Raw genomic sequence first — 25,879 nt, 5'->3', positions numbered from 1 at the left:
TTTCACAGCTTAATGTAGATGGCCAGGACCAGCCCATTGCTTTCATTAGCAGAAGGCTGACCCCCAGAGAGAAACGTTGGTCAGCTATAGAGAGGGAGGCCTTTGCTGTGGTGTGGGCCCTGAAGAAGTTGAGACCATACTTATTTGGCACTCACTTCAAGATTCAGACCGACCATAAGCCCCTCCTATGGCTTAATCAGATGAAGGGTGAAAACCCCAAACTACTCAGGTGGTCCATTTCCCTACAGGGGATGGACTTTACAGTGGAGCACCGCCCAGGGACTGACCATGGCAACGCAGATGGTCTCTCCAGGTACTTCCACTTAGAACATGAAGACACAACTGGTCAAGGTTAGTCTAATGTCCCTGCGTTTGGGGGGGGGGTTATGTAGGAGAGTAGGGTCTGCTATCCTATGGTCACCCCAAAATTTTTGCTTTTTGCTTCACTGGTTTCTGACTTAATGTGGCTGTGGGCCTGCTAATCAGACCCACAGCCTGCTGTTCTCTCTCTAAATTACTGCCAATGCACTCTAGGTGCATTACGAATTGGAACTGGTTCACCTTATGAGCCCCTGTAATAGTGCACCCTAGGTGCCCAGGGCATAGGTGTATCCAAGGCCTACCAGGGGCTGCAGCACGTATTGTGCCACCCCTGGCCTGGCCTCCCTATTTGACACAACTGGCTGATCACTCAGCTGGGGTAAGTCGGTGTAACCACCTCTTACTTAGGTACAGTATGTCTGTGCCTAACCCTAAACTGGACACATATGTTCCTATCAGCCACTCCTATGGAAGGCCTCATCAATCCTGGAGGCAGAGTGCTTGGAAATATGTGAGATGGTGCTCTAGCATGAGCTGAGCCTGTCTGCAGCTGTCGGGAACAACTCCCTAAGCTGTTCCAGGATATTGCCATACCATATACTCTTAAGTGCATTATAATCCTCGCGGTTAAATGCTATCTTTGGTTTGGCTTTATCAAAACATGTCGAGTAAGGTGTCATACGAATTGGAATACTATCCCCTCGCCAATTCTGGTGACGGGGATAGCATTCCACCCTTCTAGAGGGACACGACATGTGTGTAGCCTTAACCCCGGTTAAAGTTAAACAGAGCCTCAGCTTCACAAAATGGACGCTGCCACCACAGACACAAGTCTGGCCTCCTGCTGCTGACCGAAACTCGGCAGATGGTGGCCTGGACAAAGGGTTTCCTGCCTTGGGAGGTGCGAGCACCACCCCAGACAGGATTTTGTGTATTGGGTAGGACAGGGCTGAATAGAATCAGACATGCCCGGGGCACACAAGGTGTCCCCGTGCATAGGCCAGTCCAAACCGGTTCTGGGGCCTTCCAGCCCCAGTCCTGGCGCGGAGCTGGACAAAGGAAAGGGGGTGTAACCGCCCCCCTTCCTGGTTCCTCCCAGAGGAGGGACCTAGTAGGTGATCCACCCCCAGTTTGGGAATAAGAGGGGGAGCAGTGCCATTGCACGGCAGATCATCCTGAAATCAACTTTAAACAAGAAGAAGACTGGACTTCGACATTCTGCTGCACAGAAGACTGAAGAGAATCTCCCTTGTGGCCTAGGAGTGGCCACCCTGTGAACACAGGTACCAACCAGCAACTCGACGTCTGCTTTGCCGCCGCCTCCCGCCGGAGACCGAGCCCAGAGCCCGACAAGAACCAGACTCCCAGACCTCTCAGAGCCCGATCCACAGTCCCTGCAAAGAAGGGACCCGTGGAGGCACCGAGTGACGTGGGACCGGACCTCTTGAAAGACACTCGAAAAGCTGACTGCGCAGCTTCTGAGGCATCCTCGACGTTGTGCTTTGGGGATTGAGAACCCCCACCACCGAGCAGCCCTTGCACCGAAGAGCAGCCCTCCAGCATCTCCACGATCTGCGTGGGGCCCTTTTGCACTGTGCCACTCGACGCGCCATCCCGGCCACTAGCCACGTGGTCAGCGGCCATCTTGGCGACGAACCCGAAGATTTACACAGCAGGTCTGGTTGCTCCAGACCTACCCAAGCTCCTGTGAAAAGGAGCACCCGCTCTGACCTTGCTGGTCCGAGTGAACAGCATCTTTCAACTTCTGCGTGGCTTGCATTTGCCAAGGCCTGTTTGCTCCGATCAGGTCGCCGACACCACCAACAGCGAGAAGCCTACGTGGGACAGCTCGTGACCGACTCCTGGACGTCCTCGACCCCGGGTATCCACGTGGCTGCAGAAAGAAGCTACCCGACAACGCCTGTTTGCACCCGACATCGCCTGGTTCCAATCTGGTTCCACGGTAGTCACTGGCTAGTGACTTTGAACACTGTCCCCTCTGCTTTCAGGTCTCCACATCTTCAGATCCACCCTTGGATCCACCGGAACTCTTCTCATCGAGCCGCCTGCAGCATCTTCAGCTCCAAGCACCATCGACCAGCGTGACGAAACCCGACACAACTCCGACCCTGTGCACCCGCTTCCTGTGGGTGAGGTAACTCAGCTCCGCCGGTGCTCCTGCACTGGTACACATCCCAAGGGCCTGTGTTTTAAGTTTCAGCTCCGTAGGTCACTCGGAAGGTTCCTAACTTTCTAACTTTGTGCTTTTTACGCACCATAGACTTTGTATTGAAAAGTGCGTGCACTTTGAACACTGCACCCGAGTCCCGTGGGCCTTTCCCGACTTAGTCATTGCCAGTCTCGAATAGCTCCAGCGATTCCCAAGGCCCTAGGCCTCTTCACTTTCCTCCTGATATCTCTTATACCACTTTCTTAGTATATGGTTTAGGTGGCCCCTAGGGCTCATCCATATTGTGCAACTTTTGTGTATTTTAAACTGTCTTGTGATTTAACGCTTGTGCTTCTGTGCTCATAAAGAGTCCAGGGGATTTTATAGTTAATAAATCAATATATATTTTCAATATATATCTGTGTGGTGTCCCTTTCATTTGGTATTCAAGGGGGTTGTGTATGGTATAACAGCTGGCTTCACATGCCTTTCAGAGTTTAGCCTAAGACTGCTTTGTCCACGTTACCACTAGGATAACTGGTCTACAAGGTTGAATTACAACCATCATCATAAGGGTTGCTTGGCATGGTACAAAGTGATCACTAGAATTAGTGAGCATTATATACCAGGCCAACTTCTCACAATCATCAGTAAACATAACAGTCAATCTAATACCTGGTGGTATAGCATGGGACAGAACTGACTATGATATTTATGGCCCGATTGAGCTCTTGAAGTATCCACACCAGTTTAAGGTTTCCTTAAGTGACTTTGTGATACCAAGTTCTTTTTCTGATGATTGGGACTTTTGAAAATATAAATAATATGATGTCAGATTTAGTAATGTCAGCTAAATTCACATAACATGATTATTTACAGGGTTCATCAAATTATGAGGAATTATACTGTTACAATCACTATGGTCATTACTATTTGCATAAATCTGTACAACCTACAAATGTTTTTTATTATAATCAATGGGAACATTGTCCAACCCCGCCAAAAGGCAGCTCGAAGACATTCTATGAGAAATTTCCATACTTCTCAGGGTTTAACAGTAGTGATCTAGAAATGTTTTATTTTAAAATGTTAAACAAAACAGGAATGAAAACAATGTTGACAAATACTAAATTGATTTATTCTGAAAAATGTTATGACAAATTGTCTACATTTGGTTTTGAGTTCTGAAAAAATAACATAGAAACAAAAACCATCTGGGGAACAAAAGATTGGCAGGTACAAGGTCTAGAATTATTACGCAGAGCCTGCATGATCCCAGAACAAATTATGTTCCTGAATGATACCATTCAACAAACTACTTGTCTTGGCCTAGCTAAGATAAAAGACTTAAACAAACCGTCTATTCCGAAGCCCATACCTGATAGTAATAGCACTACGGATGTGGAAATAGACGTATCCCATATTTTTCACCAAAACAGAACAAATCCCGATTGGAAAAAATGGTTGATCTGGCCCACAGACACAAACAACTGTTAAGACAGATTCCTGAACAAAATACAGGGGTTAAAAATGACCAGGCCAGACCCAAGATATTCCCAGAGACAACATCCAGGGATAGTTACAACATACAGTGCAGGGAAATTATGCCTTGAATGGCTACAGAAATCCACACTGGCTGAAATTAAGTAACACTTGACTTTACTTAAAGAAGGTGCTGACTTGCGAGATTTCATAATGGGACCTCGCAAACAGCATCAAAAACGTTTCATGGCGGCCGGTATATACGCCGCATACAACGAAGCTTGGAAAGTAATGCAAATTGAGACAGCAGAAAAAATACGAGAAATTGATCGTATAAATTTGGAAAAATCACTTTCTGTTGTGGACAATGGGTTAACGACACTGTCTTCCAGTATATATTCACTGGACAGTATTGTGTAATCTGCCTTTGATATAATAGAGCAAGACTTACTAATGTTACAACATGGTCAGTCCCAATTGCGTTCTATTGTACAGCTTGGCTGGACGTTGCAAAACCTACGTTCAGGCTACGTGCCATGGCGTCTAATCAACATAACGTCATTATTTTCTATCTTTAACCTTACTGATAAACAAATCAGTTTGGCACAAAAAGGAGCAGATTATACGATTCTGAGCATTGAAAAACTTGAGAGATTTTACCATTGACAATGTCAGAGAGACCGGTCATTGAATGGATAATAAACGGAACAATTACAATTCCGATAACAACTTTCCAGTTTAAAAATTGCCAAGAATATATACCAGCAGGCCAGTATGAAAGGTTGGGTAAAGGATACATCAAATCAACCTGGGATTTACCTTACACACACAAATGTTATAGTGAAGGGAAAAAGGAGGTATTCCTTAGTAGCAATAATTGTAAAAAATCACTAGGCGGTACACTTCTGTGTCAAGGTATTAACTTGCATGGAGCTTGCGAAGGGTCTTCAAATAACCTTTCTTGTCACCTGCAAGGCACTCCTGCAAAACAGATAGAGCCATTCTTCAGACAACTTTCCAACCAAAGTTACGTTATAATAAATGACCACAGCTGTTGTGGAATGGTGCCAGGAGAATGTTATCTCGTTACTGTTACTTCCAGGGTCGTTTGCTGTATGCAAGTATTTTATCCAAACAGCAATCCAGACATGGAGGCGGCAATATGACCTCATGTGAATATCTCTTCTATTCGAATTGATACTTTAAGCAGAATGAAGTCTATTCTTTTACAGACTAATGTGCCTCTGACGTCGTCCAAAGAAACGTATGATCTGCAAGTTGCAAGGACGGCATCAGAGATACATACCCTTTTATCGACAAATTGCCCCGTGCATTTCGTAGAAATGTTAAGTCAAATCTTAAACATGTCTGATAACAGTGGCATCGCACATGTATTTAAGACAGTTTTTTCGGGACTGTTAGCACCCTTTGAAACAGTTCTGGGCATCTTCCCAAATTTTGTCCATTCTGTATTTGGCGGCCTACCCTTAATCTTGGGACTCGTGGCAGGAATTTTATTTTTGTTCCTTCTGCTCCGATATGGCAAGCCAATCCACAGACAAGACTCCGTCAACGGTGGAAGAAACGATCCTAGCAATACGATACCGAGACCGTATCACTAAGGTCCTCAGATTGGCCCGGCTAAGAGATCTGAGTACAACCTGGTTTCTTTTATTCAGACCTATCTGGCAAGATTGCATCTTACCTGTGCTTCGATGTCTGCTATGCGGAGAAGAATGCGTGTTGGACGTCTGTCTTACACTACCATCAGCAGTACCAATGGATATCGACGCTTTGCTTTGTCCTGTAACGACTCATGCAATGTGTTGTCCCCAGCGGCTACCTATTCTGATAACGGCATTCGTTGAGACTTCACCATTACGAGTAGGTGGCGGTGAAGTAAGAGAGGAAAGCAGCACCAAACAGTTACAACCTTCTGTGAGCATTGCTGATCCAAACATCGATGATAGCAATCACGCTCCAAACTGCACAGTTACAGCATTTTCAAACTTGGTCGAACTTTCACCTGATGTTGTAGACCCAATTTTTGGCGAGTCTGTCTGATATGATGTTCTCCCCTGAACAACGGGAATAACTTTTAAAAACACTGATCACACAGCGTTCCCTGAACTCTGAATTCGGCCTTCAATTTTGTTAAACAATGCTACTGAAAACATTTGGGACTATATTTTTTTTCCCTTTCCCCTGAAAGCAAGATTATTTTTCTTTCACTTAAAAAATATTTACAATTACACAGTACTCTGCTTAAAGTAGAACTATTCTTAGAGAACAGAGCTTCTATTTTTAGAGACGATAGAGACAATATTTACCTCAGCCTCTAGCACATGTACAATATCGTATAAATATGTGATGAAGTGGGAAGTGGTCTCGACTTTTTTTTCTGTATACAGAGCCATTTCGTGTGTAATTTTCGCAATTCATTGAGCTGATATATATATGCATTTAACTGAATGATAACCCTGCTTGAAAAGCGTACAGTACCAATACTCAATTTTCGTGTATAAACCATACACCATTTCAAATGCAATTTATGTATTTTGGGGTGGGTTGGAAAACACACATGCATCGTTATATGTTTATATTGCTTATTATTTAGTAATGATAGACATTAATATGTGGAGTGGGTGTTGTATTTCTATCTAGGACCCTAATTCGATATTCCCGATTCATGCCCTTATGTGGTTATAACTAATAATATCCTTATAAAGGCATAAGAATCATATCCATATTTAGTAATAGCCCATGCAGTCCAAAACACAGCAAGGTTACTCCCATAGACTACTAGAAAGCACAACGCGTTCTTTAAACAAACCAAGCCTCCAGCAGCCCGGGAAAACCCCCTGCTTTTGTTTTGATTTGCACAAGAACTCCTAGAGTCCAGAAAGAACTGTTAGTTCTTGGTGACGTCTTATGTCCAACCTTACGTCAAACCCGGCACCTTTCAGGTATAAATATACCAACGTGGCCTTAAGCAAACACACAGTGGTTGGGAGCAGAGCGACGTTCTACTTGCCCGGGAGCCCAGCTGTTATGAGAGCTGACGGAAACCACCCCTCCCCTTGACGCACTGAGAGACACTCTGTCTTTTTCTCCAGCCGAGAAAATCCAGCTCCGGTGTTCCCAAGTCACGCTCGCGGGTTGCTGGGAGATCGAGTCCTGAGAAGCGAGATACAAGACCTCCTTCATTCCATACCCAAGGTACGGAGCGGATTAAAACCTTAGAGAGAATTCTTGAATCAGATACTTGGCAAAACTTAACATAACTTAAAACTGCAACTTACTTACTCCTTCCCACGTATTAGGCTTAGGTCAGGTACACTAGGGTAGGCATATCTTAGAAGCACCAGTTGAGTTCGTTAGTCAATGTTTTTATGTATGTATATATTTTATCCATTTTAAAGTATCATATGGCTAAGAAACCATATCAATGCTTTTACAGTATTATTTCATAATACTACTTTTACTGTACGCACTTTACTTTATAATAAATATTTTAATTGTGGCAATTCAATTCTCTTGCATGAGAAAGAAGACTGCTCAATAAAATAACACCTTTTATTGAAAACGCCCGTCTCTCTATTTCTCTGCAATCTGGTGGAACTAAGCATGCACGACTGACTGAGTGAAATAGCTGTCTATTGTTTTCACACGACTCTGGAGATACACTCTTTATTCTGGGGGAGCAAAGTTGTCATGTTATATGGTTGTCAGAAGCTAATCCCTTCTTGTCTAAATCAGGACGGTTAACCCTTTCCTGAACATTCGAGAATGTTTCTAGTGACCTCTGAGCTAGCTGGCAAAACTAATTAAGTCTAACATAGTCAGTAGAGACCTATATGACCTCAGTCCTACGTCTACACTGCTGTTTATGTTATTCCAATGCGCAGAGCCTATTGGGAATATAGGAACTACACTACACTGGCCTTGTTCAGTCTGCACTTGATGTCACTGCCTGACCATTATTATTCCGGAAAGTACTGCCTAAGTAGGTGAACTCTACAGTCACGGCTAGTTTCTCTCCATCCACTTGGATTGGCAAAGATTTGGAGTTGTGGGTAGCATGACTTCTAATTTCTTCATGTTGATCTTCATGCCCACTTGCTGTGCATCAATTTTGGGGCAAGACGTCTTTTCCAGAATATTCTGATGTGTGTGATTAGGCTCAGCCTTGCTGATTAGAGACAGACCCTGTGATGTTGTACAGATGTGTGTCAGGGAGCACGGCTAGATCACCTGCATAGTCAAGACCCTCAAGTGTAGAGAGTAAGGTCCATCTGATGTCTTCAGCTTGGTCTTCTAATGGGGCGTCACATCACTCAATCGATGACTAGGTTGAAGAGCAACAATGACATCACGCATCCCTGTCTCACACTGCTTTGACCTGACATCTATACTATCTCCCACCTTGAAGGTAATATTATCATACAAGCTGTTGATGAGGAGAACTATCTTTTGTATGCTATAGGCTTGCAAGAAACGTGTATATTGCCAAAGGTGTTCTCAAAAATCAATGAAGCTGATGTATAGTTGTCTATGCCACTCAATGCATTCCTCTATGAGGTTGCGCAGAGTAAAGATCTGATCAACAAACCCTCTACCCCTTGCGGAACCCAACCTGTTCTTTCCTGAACTTCTTGACCACAGCATCAGACATGTGCTGTATAATGATTTTGTAATCAGGGTTTTACTCAGGATTGACAGAAGGAAGATTCCACACCAGTTGTTGCAATTAGTTAATGCTCCCTTCTTTAGAATCTTGACAATGATGCCTTGGTTCCAATTATCTGGTACCTTCTTTCCCTCTCAAAATCAATGTACATAGTGGTTGGAAGATCTGTGCTGATGTTTCAGGGTCTGCCTTGAACATATCTGCATTCAGGGTTCCTTGGTGAGGTGCTTGTCCATTCTTGAGAGATCGGATGGCAGTGAGGATTTTTGTTTTACGGGATGGGACTGTGTAAATCCAAGTCTGTTTCTGCTTCTTGGATATCGTTTTCGCTTGTTGGTACTGATCTGTTCAGGACTTCTTTGAGGTGATCGGACCATTGTGCTTTCTGCTTCTTCTCTATTGTGAGTAGTCTGGCCTCCTCTTCTGGCTGCCTCCTCTGCAGGATTGGGAATGTTACATGTGTACGCCAGCTTGTCTGCGCTTATCATTCTTTTACGGTTCTATTGACTTCTATAAACTGTTCCTTGCTTTTTTTGCTGCCCTCCTGTTTTCAATAGCTTGTCATGTATCTTGCCATACATTCAGCGCATTTAGAAAATAACAGACGAGGATTAGATGTTACCTACTGTCTCAGACAGACAGTACAAGAGTCTCTAGAGGAACATCTGGTTGTCCTGTGCAAAGGCAAGGCTCGGCTCAGAAAAAATAGAATATCATTGCAAGCCCACTACAATCACGGACAGCCTTTAAGGTGGACAGTTGGCACCCCTTTCTGTCCATCCCCTGCTCTCCTCCTCTTCCCCATGCACACTGCGGATTAACAAACCAAAGTAGGATACAGCAGGCAGGCTTTCAAATGGAGTTGCGTCTGAAATAAACCTGTTAATTTATGAAATACCAATACATGTAACCAAGATCCTCGAGAAACACATTAACATTGTTTTTACTCAGTTTCTCGAGGATAACCATCTGCTTGATGTTTCCCAGACGGGTTTCCGGCCCAAACATGGGACAGAGACTGCCCTGCTGGCTGTGACAGAGGAGGCGAGGCGGATTCTAGATAGGGGAGGATCAGTGGCAGTGATCCTCCTCGATCTGAGTGCCGCTTTCGATACGGATAAACCATAAAATCCTCTTAAGCCGCCTCGCCGACCTGGGTATAACGGGAGAAGCCCTGGTCTGGTTCAAGTCTTTCTTAACTGACCGAACTTTCCAGGTCTTTGATGGTATATCTGTCTCGTCAAGCAGGCCTCTGGGCTGTGGAGTGCCACAAGGCTCTTCATTGAGCCCTACGCTCTTCAATGCATATATGAGGCCGCTGGCTGGGATTATTCTTCTGCATGGTATTAACATCATTTCCTATGCGGACGACACCCAGCTAGTGGTCTCCCTTGTGCAGAAGAGTGGCCTCCAATCTTCGCCCAATTTAACAACATGCTTGGAGCAGGTCAAGAGCTGGATGATGAAGTCCTGTTTGAAGCTCAATGACGAGAAAACAGAGCTTATGCTCCTGGGCCCGGCAGCCCCTTCCACTCTGGAGCTGATGTGGCCTTCGAGCATGGGGACAGCTCCCACTCCCAGAGATAACATGAAAAGCCTGGGGGTATGGTTAGACAAATCATTGACCTTCAACACACAGGCTACCAAGGTGGTGGCAACCTGCTTTGGCCTCCTTAGGATGATAAAGAAGATTCTCCCACTCCTTCCTTTTGAGGCCAGGCAGATAGTGATACAGGGCCTTATTCAATCTCGCCTTGATTTCAATAATGCTTTATACCTTGGGGTGCCAGAGTACAGCTTGCAAAAACACCAACGAACTCAAAACTGTGCGGCTCGAGCTCTGCTCGGAATTTCGCGTAGAACCCCAATAAGGCCTGGGTTAAGAGTTCTGCACTGGCTCCCTATCAGGGAGAGAGTAAAATTTAAATCTATGCGTATCGCTCACCAGGCCTTTTGGAAAGCGGGTCCAGAAATTAGCCATCCTCTGATCTCTCCCTATCTGCCCAACAAAACTCTTCGTTCTTCTTCTGCGTCCTGGCCAAGGTTTCCAGAATCCAGAGAGCGAGAGCAGGAGGTCGATCCTTTTCTTTTTTTTTTTTTTTAAATTTTTGAAAACCTTTATTGTGCACGTGAAAGGAAACAAATACGGGCCTACAACCATCAGGCCGGCCACGTTACTTTTGAGCACAAGTGCTAGCAATACGGTCCCCTAGCGGCATCAGGTGGCATAGCATCAAGTAACAACAGTTACACTGGTAAAGTCATGCCGTCAAGGAAAAGGAGCGCTGAAGGTTAAATTTTAAAGTTTTTCCGATCAAGAGAAATCAATGAAGAATAGGTGCAAGGAGAGCTGAGTCCGTACAGTAATTCCCCAACATGAGTAGGCAGCATAAGTAATAGCAACATTTGGGTTGAGCATCTCGTCAGAGTGGCAATACAGTAGAAAAACAAACTGAACAACTGGAATCATGCCTGTGCCACCCCCAGCGCCACCCACTCTCTACTAACCCCTATCACAGACCCAGAACAGAAAATAGGAGAAGAAAGCGCAGAAAGTTGAGAAAAAGGCCCATAGAAACTAAATAAGAAAAATAAAATCTACCCCCCCACCCTACACCAACGCGGAGGCTACGGCCTACCCCCCCCCCGACAATGTGCCTGTCGCCCATTAACGAACCCGAAATGCAGTCCAAGAGAAGAAAGAGAAGAAAAGGAAAAAAGAAGAAAAAATAAAGAAAAATTGACTCATATATAGAGAGTGAGAAAAGGCCATCCTAATCTACAACTCTCACAAAATACAAGTGAAGCGGGAGGAGGAGCAATTCCGAACGTTCCCAGCCCCCCAGCCAAAAGCACTATCCCCACACAGTATACGACAACTCAGAAATAGGTGATAATGCAAAAGCAGTGGGGGAGAGGCATCACGTCATGCATCACTGAACAATTTTGAAAGTCCTAATCTCACCCAGTTACCATACTACATACACAGCATTAAATGCGGAAAAACATTGCTTCAGGTGAGAGTCGGAAGAATGAGCCCCCGGACCCCCCATACCGCACAGAACCGCCCTCTCAACTACAAAAGAGGAACAGCATGACCCCGTACTTTTGTCCGTAAAGGGGAAGGAACATCACACACATCACAATCAACATTTGCAAGATGTAGTCAAGCCTGGGTCCCCACTTGTCGATCGGAAGGCAGGAGAAGTCAATACCACAAACTATCGGTACCACCGGTTGCGAAGACATCCTCTACCCCAACTATCGGTAACAAAATAGGACCGGCATGTTAAAATGGCAGTGCTAAATGTGTGCAAAGAGCAAACCAGAAGAAACAATTCCAAACCAGTCCCCGCCCGCCGGCATACCCTCACAATAATAGAAACCGCCTAGCCCTGGCCCGACCGTGGGCGATCTCCCACCCCCTCCCAACACGCAAAGTCCATCCCTTCGGGGACAAAGAGACAAGATGGCCGAAGTGGGGGAGGGGGAGGGACACAGTCACAAAATGGACGTTGTCGGCCTCCAGGAAAGTCACTGAAACACGTTGAAAGTCCCATCAACTCAGCCAGATAGTAAAAGTTCCACCACCGGGGGATGGGAGGCCCCGGGGACGAGGCACGTAGGGAGGTTTCAGGCCGAGCATTTGCTGAGCACGACAGCGGCAATGCTGAACGAGGCAGGAAGGCAGGCTCAATGCCGGAGGAAAACAAAGTTGCACTAACCGGTCTCATAACTGGTCTCGAGTTGCAACAAGTAGCGGTGGATACAGTGGCAGCATTGTCAGGGATCCCCGGATACCTTGTATCCCAATCAGCCAGATGCAGGTGTGAATCCAGACTCCGCGAAGGACTTTCCGCTCCCACTCCCGGTCGACCATGAGGGCATCAAGCTTCTCGCCCAGCACACAATAGCCACGTCTCAGCGCCACTCTTAACTCACCCAGAGCCGCCATAACATCCCCGTTTGACCACACAGGCTGTGGGTCCTGCAGTTTCAGGGCAGGGAAGGGCGAATGGGGGTTGGTTCCCTGCAGGGACGTGGAGTCATAGTCCCAATGCGGGGATAAGCCGTCGTCCTCATGGGGCAGGCAGAGAGGCGTCACCATCTTGCAGGTAGCAGAACAACAGAGCCAGGAGTGGGGGTCCACGAAACAGCACCGATCACCAATTTAAGCCCCCATCAACTCCAGGGTCACCACTCGGCTCACGGTTCCCACGCGGAGCCGGAGCGACCCTTCTGTATAATCCGGTTGGAAGAAGGAGAGGGCTCGCCAGCACTAGGCAGAAGCAACAATGGAGTCGAGGCAGCAATGAATCCGCATCCAGTAAGGAGGTTCACCTCCCCTCCAACCTAGTCACGCACTCGGGCTGTGGAGCGAATGCGATGTGGAATTCCGCCGGCCCGCATATCAGTGTCTCTGCTGTAGACGACGGCGGCACTGTCCCCACTTCAGTGGCGAGCAGGCAGCCCGACCGTCACGGTGCTCAAGGGGCCGGCGGGACGCAGAGGTTCAAGCCGGGGTCCAAGGCAGCGAAGTCGTTCCCGGGATAACTGCGGTTGCCGTGCAGTCAGAGGCTCCGGAGTAACGCTGGCGAAGTCAGCATAGCATAGCGCACATCCCGCTGACGAAATGGCGAAGGATAGTTGGCAGGATGAAGGTGCGGGAGACAAGGGCTGGCGGAGCCGAGAACCTATACGTCCGCTCCGGTCGCCATCTTCGATCCTTTTCTTATAATGCCTCCAAATTATGGAATACTCTTCCCTTGCATTTGAGAACTAATTCCAATCTGTCGAGCTTCCGTAAACAGCTCAAGACTTTTCTCTTTGATTAAGTAGTTCCTTGTTCTCTTGCTCTGTTTCTCTTGAAGGCACTTTTTTAGTTCAGCGCCTGGACGCCTCAGGGCAGCTGTAGCGCTTAATAAATCTTTTTTCATTTCATTTCATTTTTTCATTTCACTATAATTTAAAATGTTCTTCTGAACATTGTATTTCTTCCTATTCTAGGATTTGCATGATTGGGCCTTGGCTCTTTCTCATAGCCATCCCCAACCACCCAACTCCTTTTAGAAAGGTGGGCTTTATCTTGCAGGTACAATAGGGGCATGGTGAAAGGGACAGATTCTTTATTTGGCACTGAGTAACTTTTGCCCACTGTGCTTCTGTGTGGATATTTCCATTTCTGTTCAGCCTGGAGAAAAGAAATGTATTTATTTTGGTTCACCTTTCCTGACCCCTGCAGCTGCTTATACGATCAGGCTGTGAGACAAAGGTTGACTAACAGAGTAGGTAAGAGAATGTGTTAGTATTTTCTTTTATTTTTAAAATCTACACGGTCCTAGCAAAGCACATACTTTGTGTATGCTTCATTTAAATTGTTTTTATCAGTATCATGGCCAGGGATGTCAGACAACTACAAAAAGGCCCAGATAACTTGTGATTGATGATCCTGCTGGAGAGCAATCATTTGCCTGTTGGTAGTTTTGAAATGCAGATAAGTTGTATTTTATGTGGATAGCTCAGTGGGTTACTGCCCTTGTCACAGAGATTCTTGTGTTACTTGCAGTTCAGAACTTACAATCCTAACATAGGACAGTGACCTATGAACTGTCATCAAAGAGCTGCATACAAACATGAATGGTATAGTTAGAACTTTACTTTTTTGTGTGACTATATAGTTAGAACTTTCATTATTTTAATATTGCTGATATACATTTTTATTATTAAATCCAACCCCCAACCACTAGGGTATGCTTTACATCCTGAGTTTGTGCTTCTGCAGCCCAAACCCTCTTAAAATATACTGCCCATCAGTATGGATGACATGTGATTCCAATACCTAGTAATCCTCATCCTGCCTGTAGACTGTTTGGTTCATTGCCTCTGTATAATGTGTGCGTGGTGTAAAGTATTGTTACACCCTACACTGATATGAGTAGCGCTATACAACAAATTAAATGCATTTGAGAGAAGGGCTATGGAGAGATGAGGGGCACTGTTGGAGGGCAGTAGAAATGGTGTCTGTGGAGAAAGAGGTCATTGGTGGGGCACCAAAAAAGACTTTCGCACTAGTGCTAAAGCCAGCCCTGTCATGGCCTTTCGGCTTTATTTAATTAGCAGTCAGGTCATTAGGGCAACTGTGGAACATATTTTAAAGTGCATGCTAATTATATCTATTGCTATATGCAAAGTTTTAAGTTTGAAGGTGATTTTACGGGAATAATGAAAGTGGAGCTGGATGGTGGCTGATATGGGGCTGGGGTCCAAGGTCAGGTGTGAGATCAGGTGCACGGGAGAGGGGTGGTAGAAAAGTGGATAATCGTGCCTGGCCTGTTGGAATTTGAGGGTTTGCACTTAGGTCCAGACATTGGTCTTACTTTCAAATAACTCTCCACATGCTCTCTGTATACACACAGAATTGTTCCATTGTATCATGGTGACTATTTGCAAGTAGATATATCATCTTTGGCTTGTAGGCTACCACAAGAAGGGACAAATTAGGCCTGTAGTGGCCCACCCAAATGCACCCTTGGCCCACCCAAATAAAAATTCCTGGAGCCGGGCCTGAGCAAGAAACCGGTCAAGGGAACACTTGAGGAAAATGGAAATTGAAGAAAAGGAGAAATAGAAAGGGTGAAGAACAGGGCAGATGAAGGAAGAAACTGAATCCTTTTTCACATTATCCTTTTATGTGTGCCCATTCCTAGTATTTGGTTTAGGAAATCTGGTCACCATAGTTGGATCAGCTTGTACTGAAAAACACGATTATTTTTAACTGCTGCAACAATATCACTGTGACTTCTTTTTATGATGTTACAATGCTTATTTAAAGTAAAGGGCAACAGTTGCGTGTGCAGAAAGTCCATTTAAGGCAAATAAAGGTGGATGCAGCACTTGCGAGAGAGTGGGGTTTTGTGTAATCACTTGTATCTCTTGTATATTCTAGTCTTCATTATGAAAAGTTATGGTATTATAAGTAGTCCCTACCATTGCCCTAGATTTTAAAAAAAATGCAGTTATTTTAAGAGCATTTCTAGAAATTTACATTGCTCAAAAGCAGAAAATGTGTGAAATGTAACCTGCTACATGGTTGAGACCAGTGCTTTAAATGGGCCGGTACTCACCGGTACCGAGTACCGGCACTTCTTCATTTTCTCCCCTTGAGTACCGGCACTTTTTTCTAGAAGAAAGAGAGTACCAGTACTCATGGGGATCTGACTTTAACCGAGGCAGCGCGCTCCCTTTATCCCTCAAGTTATACTATGGCAGCACCTTTCAAGCACTGCACAGAATCAATCAATCAATGGAGCTCGTCACCAGGACCCAGCGTGAGCTGCTTTGTAAATCAGAGCAGGGGTGTGTCTGCTGAGTCACTTGCTTATCCAAAGATTTTTCACAGTGGGTGCTAAGAGGGGGCTGTAAAATCTAATAGGTGGTGGTGGTAGGCACTATTCAGGACATAACAAAAGAACGTATGGGAGGCTTTTACGGTCGCCACGCATCTGAATTGCTTTCTTGCACACTTCCACTTCCACACTCACTGGTTCCTATTTCATCGACTTGGACAGACCTTAAGACCAATCAAAAATGTGGCGATTGGCACCTGGTTCCCCAGTACAGATATTGTCAGCTCTGGTCCTAACTGCGGTTTACAAACGTTCCAGGAGAGACTTGTTTATTTATTTTATGCGTTTTTATATAAAGCAGACTTTACCCGAAGGTGTCAGAGCGCTTCACAATAGGAACAGTAATGATACATGAAGAGAAAATTACAAGTGAACAAATTACAAAAGAAAACGTTAAGTTACATGAGGCAAAAGTGACAATTGTTGAGCGAACAAAATACAAGAGGTAGCAAACGATACATTACAGGAGGAAAAAGTGATATGTGTGCAGGTTACAAAAGCATACAAAGTACAAGTAGAGGTATAGTACTGCAATAAATGGCAGACACTCCAGCACAAGAACAAACGTTACATGAGGCAATGGTGGCACTTGCACAAGTATCTAAAGCAAACAAAATGTAAGAGGTAGCAAACAGTATGTTACAAGAGAAAAGTGACGTGTGCATGTTACAAAAGAGTACCAGTACTGGACAGATGGCTCAGTGGGCTGTAGGCCACCGGTTCAATTTAAGGCAGGCTGAAGCACCATGTAATCCTTAGGCGGGTGATAAAATGCATGCAGATTTCGTGCATACAACCTTGGCACGGTCAAAAAGCTAACCCCGCCCCTTGTTCCCCTTAGCCCCGCCCTAAACCCCGCCCACTGCTCCTTTTGGTGAGTACCTGCACTTTTTTTTCCATTTAAAGCACTGGTTGAGACTGCTTTGTTTTGCTAGGAATAAAGTGTCATTCCAAGGTTCACACATAAGGCATAGAAATATTTCACATACGTGCACAGGAAAGATTTCAATGTCACACATTTGCAAATTGTAAACTTGGCAGCTGTGAATGTGACTTGCAGTTTCGCTTGATGAAGGGGTGGGGGGGAACAAGCACTGCTAGTTAAACTGACGGGACTAGGTGAAGAAGACTCACAATTACATTGGGTAAGGCAACTTGGCACATCAACGCAGAAGGAGCCAATCATGAGGCCGCTACTGGCAGACCAGTCCTCCCGCCACAAAACAAGCCCCACGTGCGCGCACTCTCTGACCTGGGATGTGGAAGAGGGGCAAGGGCTTTCCTGAGGCTTGAAGAATTTGCTGATGACGGTTTGTCCGGCTTTCGCCTGGTCGCCCCCCTGCTGCTTCCGCCGCGGCATTACACTACAAAGACAGCCTTGATAGACTAAATGTAACCCGCCATACAACCCCCGACTGTATCCCGCCGCCTGTGGCCTCGCCCTTTCTCCTCCCCTGACGGGCCGCGAGACTGGAGCGATCACAGTAGATGACAGAAAAGGCAACCAATCTAAAAGCACGCTGAATCACTGCCTTGATCCTAGACCCGTCCCGCAGCACTGGGACCGCCCCAAGTGCGCTATCATTACAATGGGACCGCCCTAAGCCCTCCCCAGCAGGCAGGCTTTCCCGAGTCTTATTACGGTATTGGTTTCTTCCCACCGCATGTCTCTTGGGGCCCTGCCTTCCCACACGCCCCTAGTCTCACCCGAATGATGGCTGTTGCACATTCCTCTCTCTCTAGATCCTCCCCCGAACAGCCCCGAAGCCGGCCCACCCGCTCACTTCGGACACGCCCCCGGTGTGTTGGTGCTGGTTTCCTTGCAATGCCTTTACATACTGCCTCCGGACTATGACCTCTGGGCGCTCATTCTCCAGTGGCTGCGTTGCGGTGAGGACAGCATGGGTCGCGTTCTGAACGCCATCGTGGCCGTGTGCCCGGGCATGGGTATCGGGAAGGACGGTAGTCTACCCTGGCCTATACTAAGGTGAGCAACGCCAGTGGCGCTTGGCTGAAAGGATGCTTAATGATCTTTGTGAACATAGCACCCTAGGCGAAATCAGACTTGGCTCTCATCTTCTCCCTACCCGTGTTTTTCACTTTAAACCTTTTTGAAGCGCTACAGCTAACAGGAGTTACACTTCTACTCGGTGCTTAACTTGCACACCAAAACAGTTGGCCCAAGTTGTTCCAAGGAGGTTGAGGCCCATTATTTCCACTCATGTTGCCCACTTCCACCACTGGACGCCCTTCGCCCTGCCCACCGTCTTCAGTGGTAGCAACAGGCCGGCTTGGCATCGGGAACAATGGGTGAACATAGTAAGGAGGTTCAAGTAAGGTGATATAACCTAGAAAAAAACTTAAACAAGCATTGGAATAGTCAATAGGTCTCGCCTTTGGGACCTTATAAGTGTTTAGTCAGGGCCATTTGCTTTGCCAGTGCATTTAATGCGATGTTGTAGAGTAGTGTGACTGTTGTGCAGTATGTTGCAAAGTTATCATGAAAAGCCTTATAAGCATTTTTGTTACCTTGCATATAATTAATACAATATTATGAATAACTCACTGACCCTATAAAAAAAGTACATTAAAAATGTTTTTGAAGATATACGAGTAAAAGTGATTATTGTTTTAAAGTAAATAAGGCCAAAATGCGATTTCACAAGCAAAATTCATTTCTATACAGCGGAATACCACAAACCGTTTCATATTAAACCAATCAGTGATGGGAATTAATAAACCTGCCATGGTTATGTTTTCCTTGAGGTTAGAGAAGCTGTGCCTTTTAATCAAGAAGGACCCTAGCGCATGACAACCCTCACTCTCTGCTTAAGTTGTTAATTGTCCGAGGACAGCCTGTAGAGTCTCCTGTGAAGCAGCGTGCTGAAGAATGTCTGCATTTTACAGCCCCTTTAATAAAAGCTGTTGGGGCAGAGTGATGGGTAGAAGGTTTTTTTAGGTCTCACTGAGCCAGCGCATGCGCTGCTCTGCGAGGACATTTAGTAAACAGTCTTTTAAAAGTGCTTTCCAGAGGCTTTTCCTGGCCTCAAGCTTTTGTGCACACGCGCAGCCGCCATGTTGGTTTCTGTCAAGGCTCATTAAGCCTTGCGTGCCTCTCCACACTTCAATTACCCCACCCACCCCCGCACCACAGATCGCGTCACTCTGCAGGCCTCCACTCTCCCCCCCGCCTCTCTATACTGCAGCAGGACGTAGCCTGCTTTAAAAAAAAAATTATTTTAGCCCGCACACAACTCCGGGCTTGTGAATATTTGTGGTCTCATCTTATACTGTCCCTAACCCTCTTTCATGACTCACCAAGGGGCATGCTAGCTCTCTTCCTGTCCTACGTACCCCACCAGCCACTTTACTCCCTCCCTCTCGCTCCGCCCAATCAGCCTCAGCGTCGGACGGGACCGGTCTCTTCCACAATGTCGCAATATGGCGCAGCTGAAGGTGACTGTCTCACTCTCCTCTGTACCCTGGTCTCATCGCATACTGCTCCTAACCCTATTTCATGACTCACCGCGGGGCATACTCGCTCTCTTCCTGTCCTACTTTCTCCATTGGCCCTCCACCGTCCCCGGGTCAGTCTCTGTCTCTCCTCGTGCTGGCGCTTGCTCCTTTGGTCTCAGTTCTAATTTCTTTGCTTTCTCCCCCTGTGTCCAGGCTCAAGCCCCGCCTGAAATGCTGTCCCTTGTACTATGGTCCCAGTTCCCTCCCTCGGGTCCTCTGGCTCTTCACCACCTTCCTGCCCACTAGCTGTGTCCTTCTCTAGCCTCACACTTCTCCACACGCTGCTATCATCTTTAAATTCTGTCGCTGGAGCCAGGCCTTGCAGACAGTAATATCTAAAGCGCTTGGCGGGGTACGGAGGCTTTGCGTTTAAGCAGTGGCGCTGTGGCTCTTTACAGGCCCTCCCGTCTTCTTCTTCCCATGTACTCGCCCCTCTCAGCCCTCGGCTTTCCGCGCCTCTCCAAGCTCAAGTTGTATCTACAGTTTCTTAACACAATCTTTATCTCGCCATCTACCCAGCACCCTTACTTCTACTGCCACACACCGCCATAAATCAGAGACTGCCACGCTGGACCACCATGTGCAGCATCTTATCATCACTGGGTAGTTCTGTGCACTCTCCCACCTAAGCAGGCTCATAGTAGTTGGTTATCCAGATTGCGTATGGAGTGCCTCGAAAAACAAACACCCACCCGTCATCCTCAACACACACATAACTGTAAGAAAGCGATAAACTGCTCAGCTTGTGTTATCGTAAGGCAATCAGTGGGTGAGCCGGAGTCCCAGCCCCTGCCTGTTCTGTCAGGTCTGCCCAACCGGTTTTAACTTGATTAAAAAAACTAAGCTTGCCAAAGAACACAAGGCTTGCTGCTCCCTCCCTACACATCCAGGCATTGTGTGCTGCTCTTCGATGGGGTTTGTGTTATTGGGACATGCACTGTGAAAACACTCCCAGGCGCTTCCAAACCACCCGCTCATAAAGGTGTCATGGGGATGTAAATCCGTTATTTCACATTTGTATGACATCTCCTGTCCCTGCTGTTGCACAAAAAAACTCTGTCAGGCATGTATGCCAAGGCAGCGGGCACTCCCTCCTTCCCCCTCGTCCAGCCTCCCAGTCACGGGGGCACACATGCCACAATGTGGAGAGCCAGCCCAAAAACACCCTCCAGACTAACTACTTGTACTGTTTATGCGGAAGACTTTTTTTTGTGTGTTTTTTTTGCCAACAAATGACGTTTCACATTTGAAACCGTCTCCATGCTAAAGTGTCACTAAAGCCAACTCACGATGATGACTCAAGGCAGTGCCCCCTGGGTTCTCCCCCAAAGACGAGAGCCCTCAGTTGCCTAATAGTTACCTAGTTATCGGCATGTTTCAGAAATTAGTTGTTGCAGAAATAATAATATTAATCTATCTACTGATGGGGCTGTTTTAGCTTGAGAAAGTTAAACAAAAATACGTTTCTACATTTTGCCTAACAAAGGAGGTTTCTGTGTTCACCAAAGCAGGAGTTAACATATGTGAGGAACGTAACCAAACACAGACACGCAGATAAACGCATACTTAGTAACACACAGAAAGCACAGACACTCGCACATATAAAAACACTCATAGAAACAAGTATAGAAGACACACAAACACCAAAGATACACAGGCACACAATGGTACGCAATATATTTATATATACAATGAACACAAGTATGCAAGAACACATACAAGCACCTATACAAACTCACAAGCACGCATACAAGACTCAGGCACACAGAACGGCACCAAAAAGCAGGTCAGCACACACACACACACACTACCAAATTTACAGCATGGGCATATTAATATTCCCCCCTTTCTCTTAAGCACCAGGACGCACAGCTCCAACGCCAGTGGAGTGTGTATCCCTGCCCAGCTCTCTGGGTGCAGCAAGACACTGCATCCAAACCAGTCCAAGCCACAACAAGCATTGGCATAGCCAATAGGTCTCGCCTTCAGACCTTATAAGTGTTTAGCCATGCAACGGTTGATGTTGCACCAAGGATATTGTGCTGCATAACTAAATACTTATAAGGTCCCAAAAGCGAGAACTATTGGCTATGCCAATGCTTGTTTATGAACTGCCTGGCACCCAAAAATTGAAAGCATTTTCAAAACAAAGGCAATGTGTTTTTTTGGCGAAAAAAAGTAGAAACGTCATATTTGGTAACAAAAAATAACGTATGCAACTAGTTTGAAACAAAATAAACACAGACGGTTTTTAAATGTAGAAGGGCGGCGTGGGTGGGTGGATGAATGCTTGTATTTGTACTGAGGCCCACTTCCAGTGTGCACGGTGGTGAAGGAAGGGTTATTAGTTGTAGAAACGGAAATAAATTGTTTACTTGTGGCATAGTGGCTTCAGTAAACCACTATGCCTCAAATGAAGTGCATATTTGAAAACAAACCGCTAGTAACCGAGCCCCCACTAACACATTTTCTGCTTTTTTTTAACTTAAATTTAGAGACTGGTATCTACCCATATTAATAATAATGTTTTAAATATTAACTATATGCTGCCATTTGATATGAACATTGCACAACAAAAAACATTAGTGGTGTGGGGGAAGCTGGATTTGTTGGCCCCAGCCAGAATGAAGGCCCTTATAATACGGTTTAGTGTGTAGTCTGTAAATGTTTACTTTGTACTTTACCCAGAAATACAGTAGTAGTGCCCAAATTAATTCAGATGAATAATACACAGTGGCAAAAAATATTGCGTAGGGATGTACCCTGCTCTACTGTGCGCTGCAAATACATCATAGGAGCAATGTTTCTAGTGCAGGTCTTCCTGTAATGTGAGTTCCCCTCCCCCAAATCCATTTCTGCTAAATAAAGAAATAACTTGGCCACCACATGAGTAACTTTGCCACAACATAAAAAATGTAGCGCCCTGCTAAAAATATAGAAATACTGTTTACACATTTGTTACAAATAAGATAAACTGCTAGCTAAAGCTTATTTATTATAAATAAAGCGTGTGTTGGTGAAAAACATATTATAGCGGCCAGCCCAAAAAAAACAGATATTTTTCCTACTTTTATTTTTAAAGGTAATAAGTGTTTGTTCTTATAATTTACACACAGCATCGAATTTCTTTTTTTTTTTTTCTTTTTTTTTTCCCCCTCTTTAAAAAAATTCTGTTTGTCATTTTCAACAAAACACAGTACATACAGCATCAAATGTAATATTTTTACAGTATGTAGTAATTTTAAAAGCATCTGGTTTGGGGCAAAAAAAGACAGAAGGAAAGTATATTGAATGGAAATAATTATGCTGCTGCCACAATTAAAGAAAATATTTTATTAAGGCACATTTTGCTGCTCCTATACAACAAAGTAATAAATGGACAAGCATCACTGCATAGTATGTAAAGCTCTCTGCCTTATCCGTGGGAAGAGATTTTATCTTTTAGCTATACAGCCGTCGAACTATCAACAGGAATGTGGCTTAAACAGTGTAAATAGCCAAAGATCACCATATGTTATGGCGACGCCAAGACTAAAATGACAACTTCAGTAACAATGTTACACATTTACCCCTTTTTCGGTAGATACGTGGAGAGGAAACAGATTTTGTGAGAATAACGTGTTAAACAGAGGCCGTGATTCTAACCTTGTTTTCTGTGTACTGCATTACATTGCAATGCATTTTCCTTTCAAGCACTACAGTTAAAGCATTAATGCTCCAGCAGAGACTGAGCCAGAGCCTAGGAAGGACGCAGCAGAGTCCGGGGAGGAGGAGGAGTAGGAGGAGAAAGTGGCTGGGAGGGCTGGTGTAGAAAAAAGACAGCCCAGGCTCTGGTGAAAAATCAGTATTTTGTTTACAACATACTGGATACTGTGTAGCAGCAAGGAGTGTGGGAACTGCATGAAGCTCTTCCAAGTGCAGTTAAAAAACAAGCATATGAAGCAGAAAAATGAAACAATAAACAAGATAGCGTAATGTAAATAAATGAAAAAATTAATAAAATAAGCAAACGTGATGCTATTTTTACTTTCATGAGTTGAACAAGAAGAAACAGCATTGCTCGAAAGAAGGACCGGGTTGCTACCAGGGGGGACCTCAAACACTCCTGGACAATCAACAAAGTCTGTTCAGAATAATAAGTGACGACAAACGACGGACGCCAAGCACAATTGCAGGCGGAGCTCAAATTGAAATTGAAATTAAAATATTTATAAAGCGCACATACACCACGCGGTTTCTTGGCGCTGGAACATAAAACCAAGAGGGAGCGAAAAGACAGCCAACTAACATGAGAAAGCTTGAGTGAACAAAAATGTTTTTAGGGATTTGCGGAATTCTGAATAATGGGTGGAAAGTCTAAGGGAGGAAGGAAGGACATTCCAGAAGGTAGGCGCAAGCGTAGAAAATGTTGCGCCACCTGACCTCTTCTTCTTAAAACGAGGGACAAATAGAAGGGATTGTGAAGAGGAACGCAGTTCTCTGCTGGGACAGTATGCCTTGATTTCAGAGGAGATAAAGTGAGGGGCTGTCCCTGCCCTTGCCTGGAAGGTGATACAACCCATCTTAAACAAGGCACGCTCCCGGATAGGCAACCAGTGCAGAGCTTTAAGCAGCGGGGTAACATGACAAGACTTGGACAAGTTGTAAGCGAGTCGGGCTTCCTGATTCTGCACTAGTTGGAGTCTCCGAAGATGGTAGGCGGGGACTCCGTTATACAAGGCGTTGCCATAGTCCAGGTGGGAGATCACCATTGCAGACAGAATGAGTTTGAGGGCACAGAAAGAAAAAAAACGGGACACCTTACAGATCGTGCGAAGAGTGAGAAAGCACGAAGAAACAACTGAACTGATCTGAGAGTATAGTGAGAGGTGCACGTTAAGTTTAATCCCTAGGGTTTTGACCGAAAAAGAAGGGGTGGGAGGGGGACCCAAGGAAGAAGGCCAAAAGAGAGGACCAGGGACTGGAAGAGCCTCCTGTTAGTACCAGCTCGGTTTTGTCGGGGTTAAGCTTCAGATGATTAAAGCTCATCCAGTCCCTGATAAACAACATAATAGAGTGAAAATTGTGAATGGACTCAGGGGAGGGGGATAAATTAAAAACCAGTTGGAGATCGTCAGCATAATTGTAAATGGTGACGTCCATCTGCTGAAGTGCAAAAATAAGAGGGGAGATGTACAAATTAAACAATAACGGGGACAAAGAAAAACCTTGCGGCACTCCGCAGTGGACCAATTGAAGGGGAGCAGCGAAGTTGGCCAGATGGACGGCCTGAGTGCGGTCCTTTAAAGACAGACATGATTTCTGTAACCGTATCGGTTCCAAGAAGCCCTCGCATGGCGTTATCCGCGCATGCAGGCTGCTAACCTTAGGTGAGACCTAAAAACGGCACAAGATGGTGAATTTTACAGTACAGTTGTCCGACAAATGGTCAATAAATTCAGAGATTCTGAAAGGATACAAACTGAAATATTCCAATACTTTATTTGTGTTTCATGGAAGAGCTTAGGAGATGAGGGGAAGAGATGTAGTTTCGGGACCATAACTGCCAACTGAGGAACCAGGTTCCAATCCCAGCTTTGGCTCATTATCTTGTGATTCTGAGCAAATCACGTACTCTTCCAATTCGTAACAATCATTTGCAATGCAATCTGTCTCAGCTTTGGGACCTTATTTAGCTATGCAGCGCATTAGCCTGGATGCTGAAACATCCACTGTTTTTTAGCATGGAGGGAAAGTAAGCACCAAACTGCGTGACACACCAGGTATGGGAACACGTAGAGAAATATTGCCTTTCAGTGGGAACTGCTATAGTTCAAAACTCTGTTTTTAATATAAAATCAGGGCCTTCGGTGGTCATATCACTGAAAATACAAGATTTGAAAAATGTATTATTGTCTACAGGTGTTTGTGGAAGACAATGTCTATGGACTGGAATCTAGAAAATGCTAAAGTGATTCTGGTATGTTACTGACCTCTGCTGGTCGTTTTCTATCAAGAAAGTTAAATAGAAGCAGATGCCAGAAAAAGAAAAAAAAGAGTCTCTCAGCAGAAAGAAATTCTGGTATTTTACTGACATCTGCTGGTCATTTTCTAGCACAACAGTTAAATGGAGGCAGTTGAACAGAAAAAAAAGTCCCTAAGCGGAAGCAGATAAGTCTGAGTGCTGATCTCCAGAGCCCACAAAGTACATACACACAAATATATACAAGAGATCTCGAATGGTCGACCTAAAAAAATGAATCGGACCGGTGTTCGAACAGTGTTCGTTTTAAGAGCTGTTATACCCTTAGACAA

At 45.2% G+C, this 25,879-nt stretch overlaps 2 protein-coding genes across 3 annotated transcripts in view; one reads left to right on the top strand and one right to left on the bottom strand.

Annotated features, from left to right (window-relative positions):
• Positions 1-17,520, bottom strand: part of MSH3 (mutS homolog 3) — a 2,089,876-nt gene extending 2,072,356 nt beyond the window's left edge. The window contains exon 1 of the mRNA XM_086960834.1: positions 17,322-17,520. Within this exon, the coding sequence (XP_086816960.1) occupies positions 17,322-17,429 (108 nt within the window). The 5' untranslated portion in view covers positions 17,430-17,520. The remainder of the gene's footprint in view (positions 1-17,321) is intronic.
• Positions 17,521-17,861: 341 nt separating this feature from the next.
• The window catches only part of DHFR (dihydrofolate reductase), a 236,108-nt gene continuing 228,090 nt past the window's right edge, over positions 17,862-25,879 (top strand). For both annotated transcript variants that reach the window (XM_086962989.1, XM_086962988.1), the window contains exon 1: positions 17,862-18,056. In XM_086962989.1, the coding sequence (XP_086819115.1) occupies positions 17,971-18,056 (86 nt within the window). In that variant the 5' untranslated portion in view covers positions 17,862-17,970. The remainder of the gene's footprint in view (positions 18,057-25,879) is intronic.

Source organism: Lissotriton vulgaris, chromosome 3_1 (genome assembly GCF_964263255.1).
Source record: "Lissotriton vulgaris chromosome 3_1, aLisVul1.2, whole genome shotgun sequence".
In the NCBI taxonomy this organism is placed as follows: domain Eukaryota; kingdom Metazoa; phylum Chordata; class Amphibia; order Caudata; family Salamandridae; genus Lissotriton; species Lissotriton vulgaris.
The sequence above is the reverse complement of the archived record's forward strand: the minus strand, read 5'-3'. Positions and strand labels throughout refer to the sequence as shown.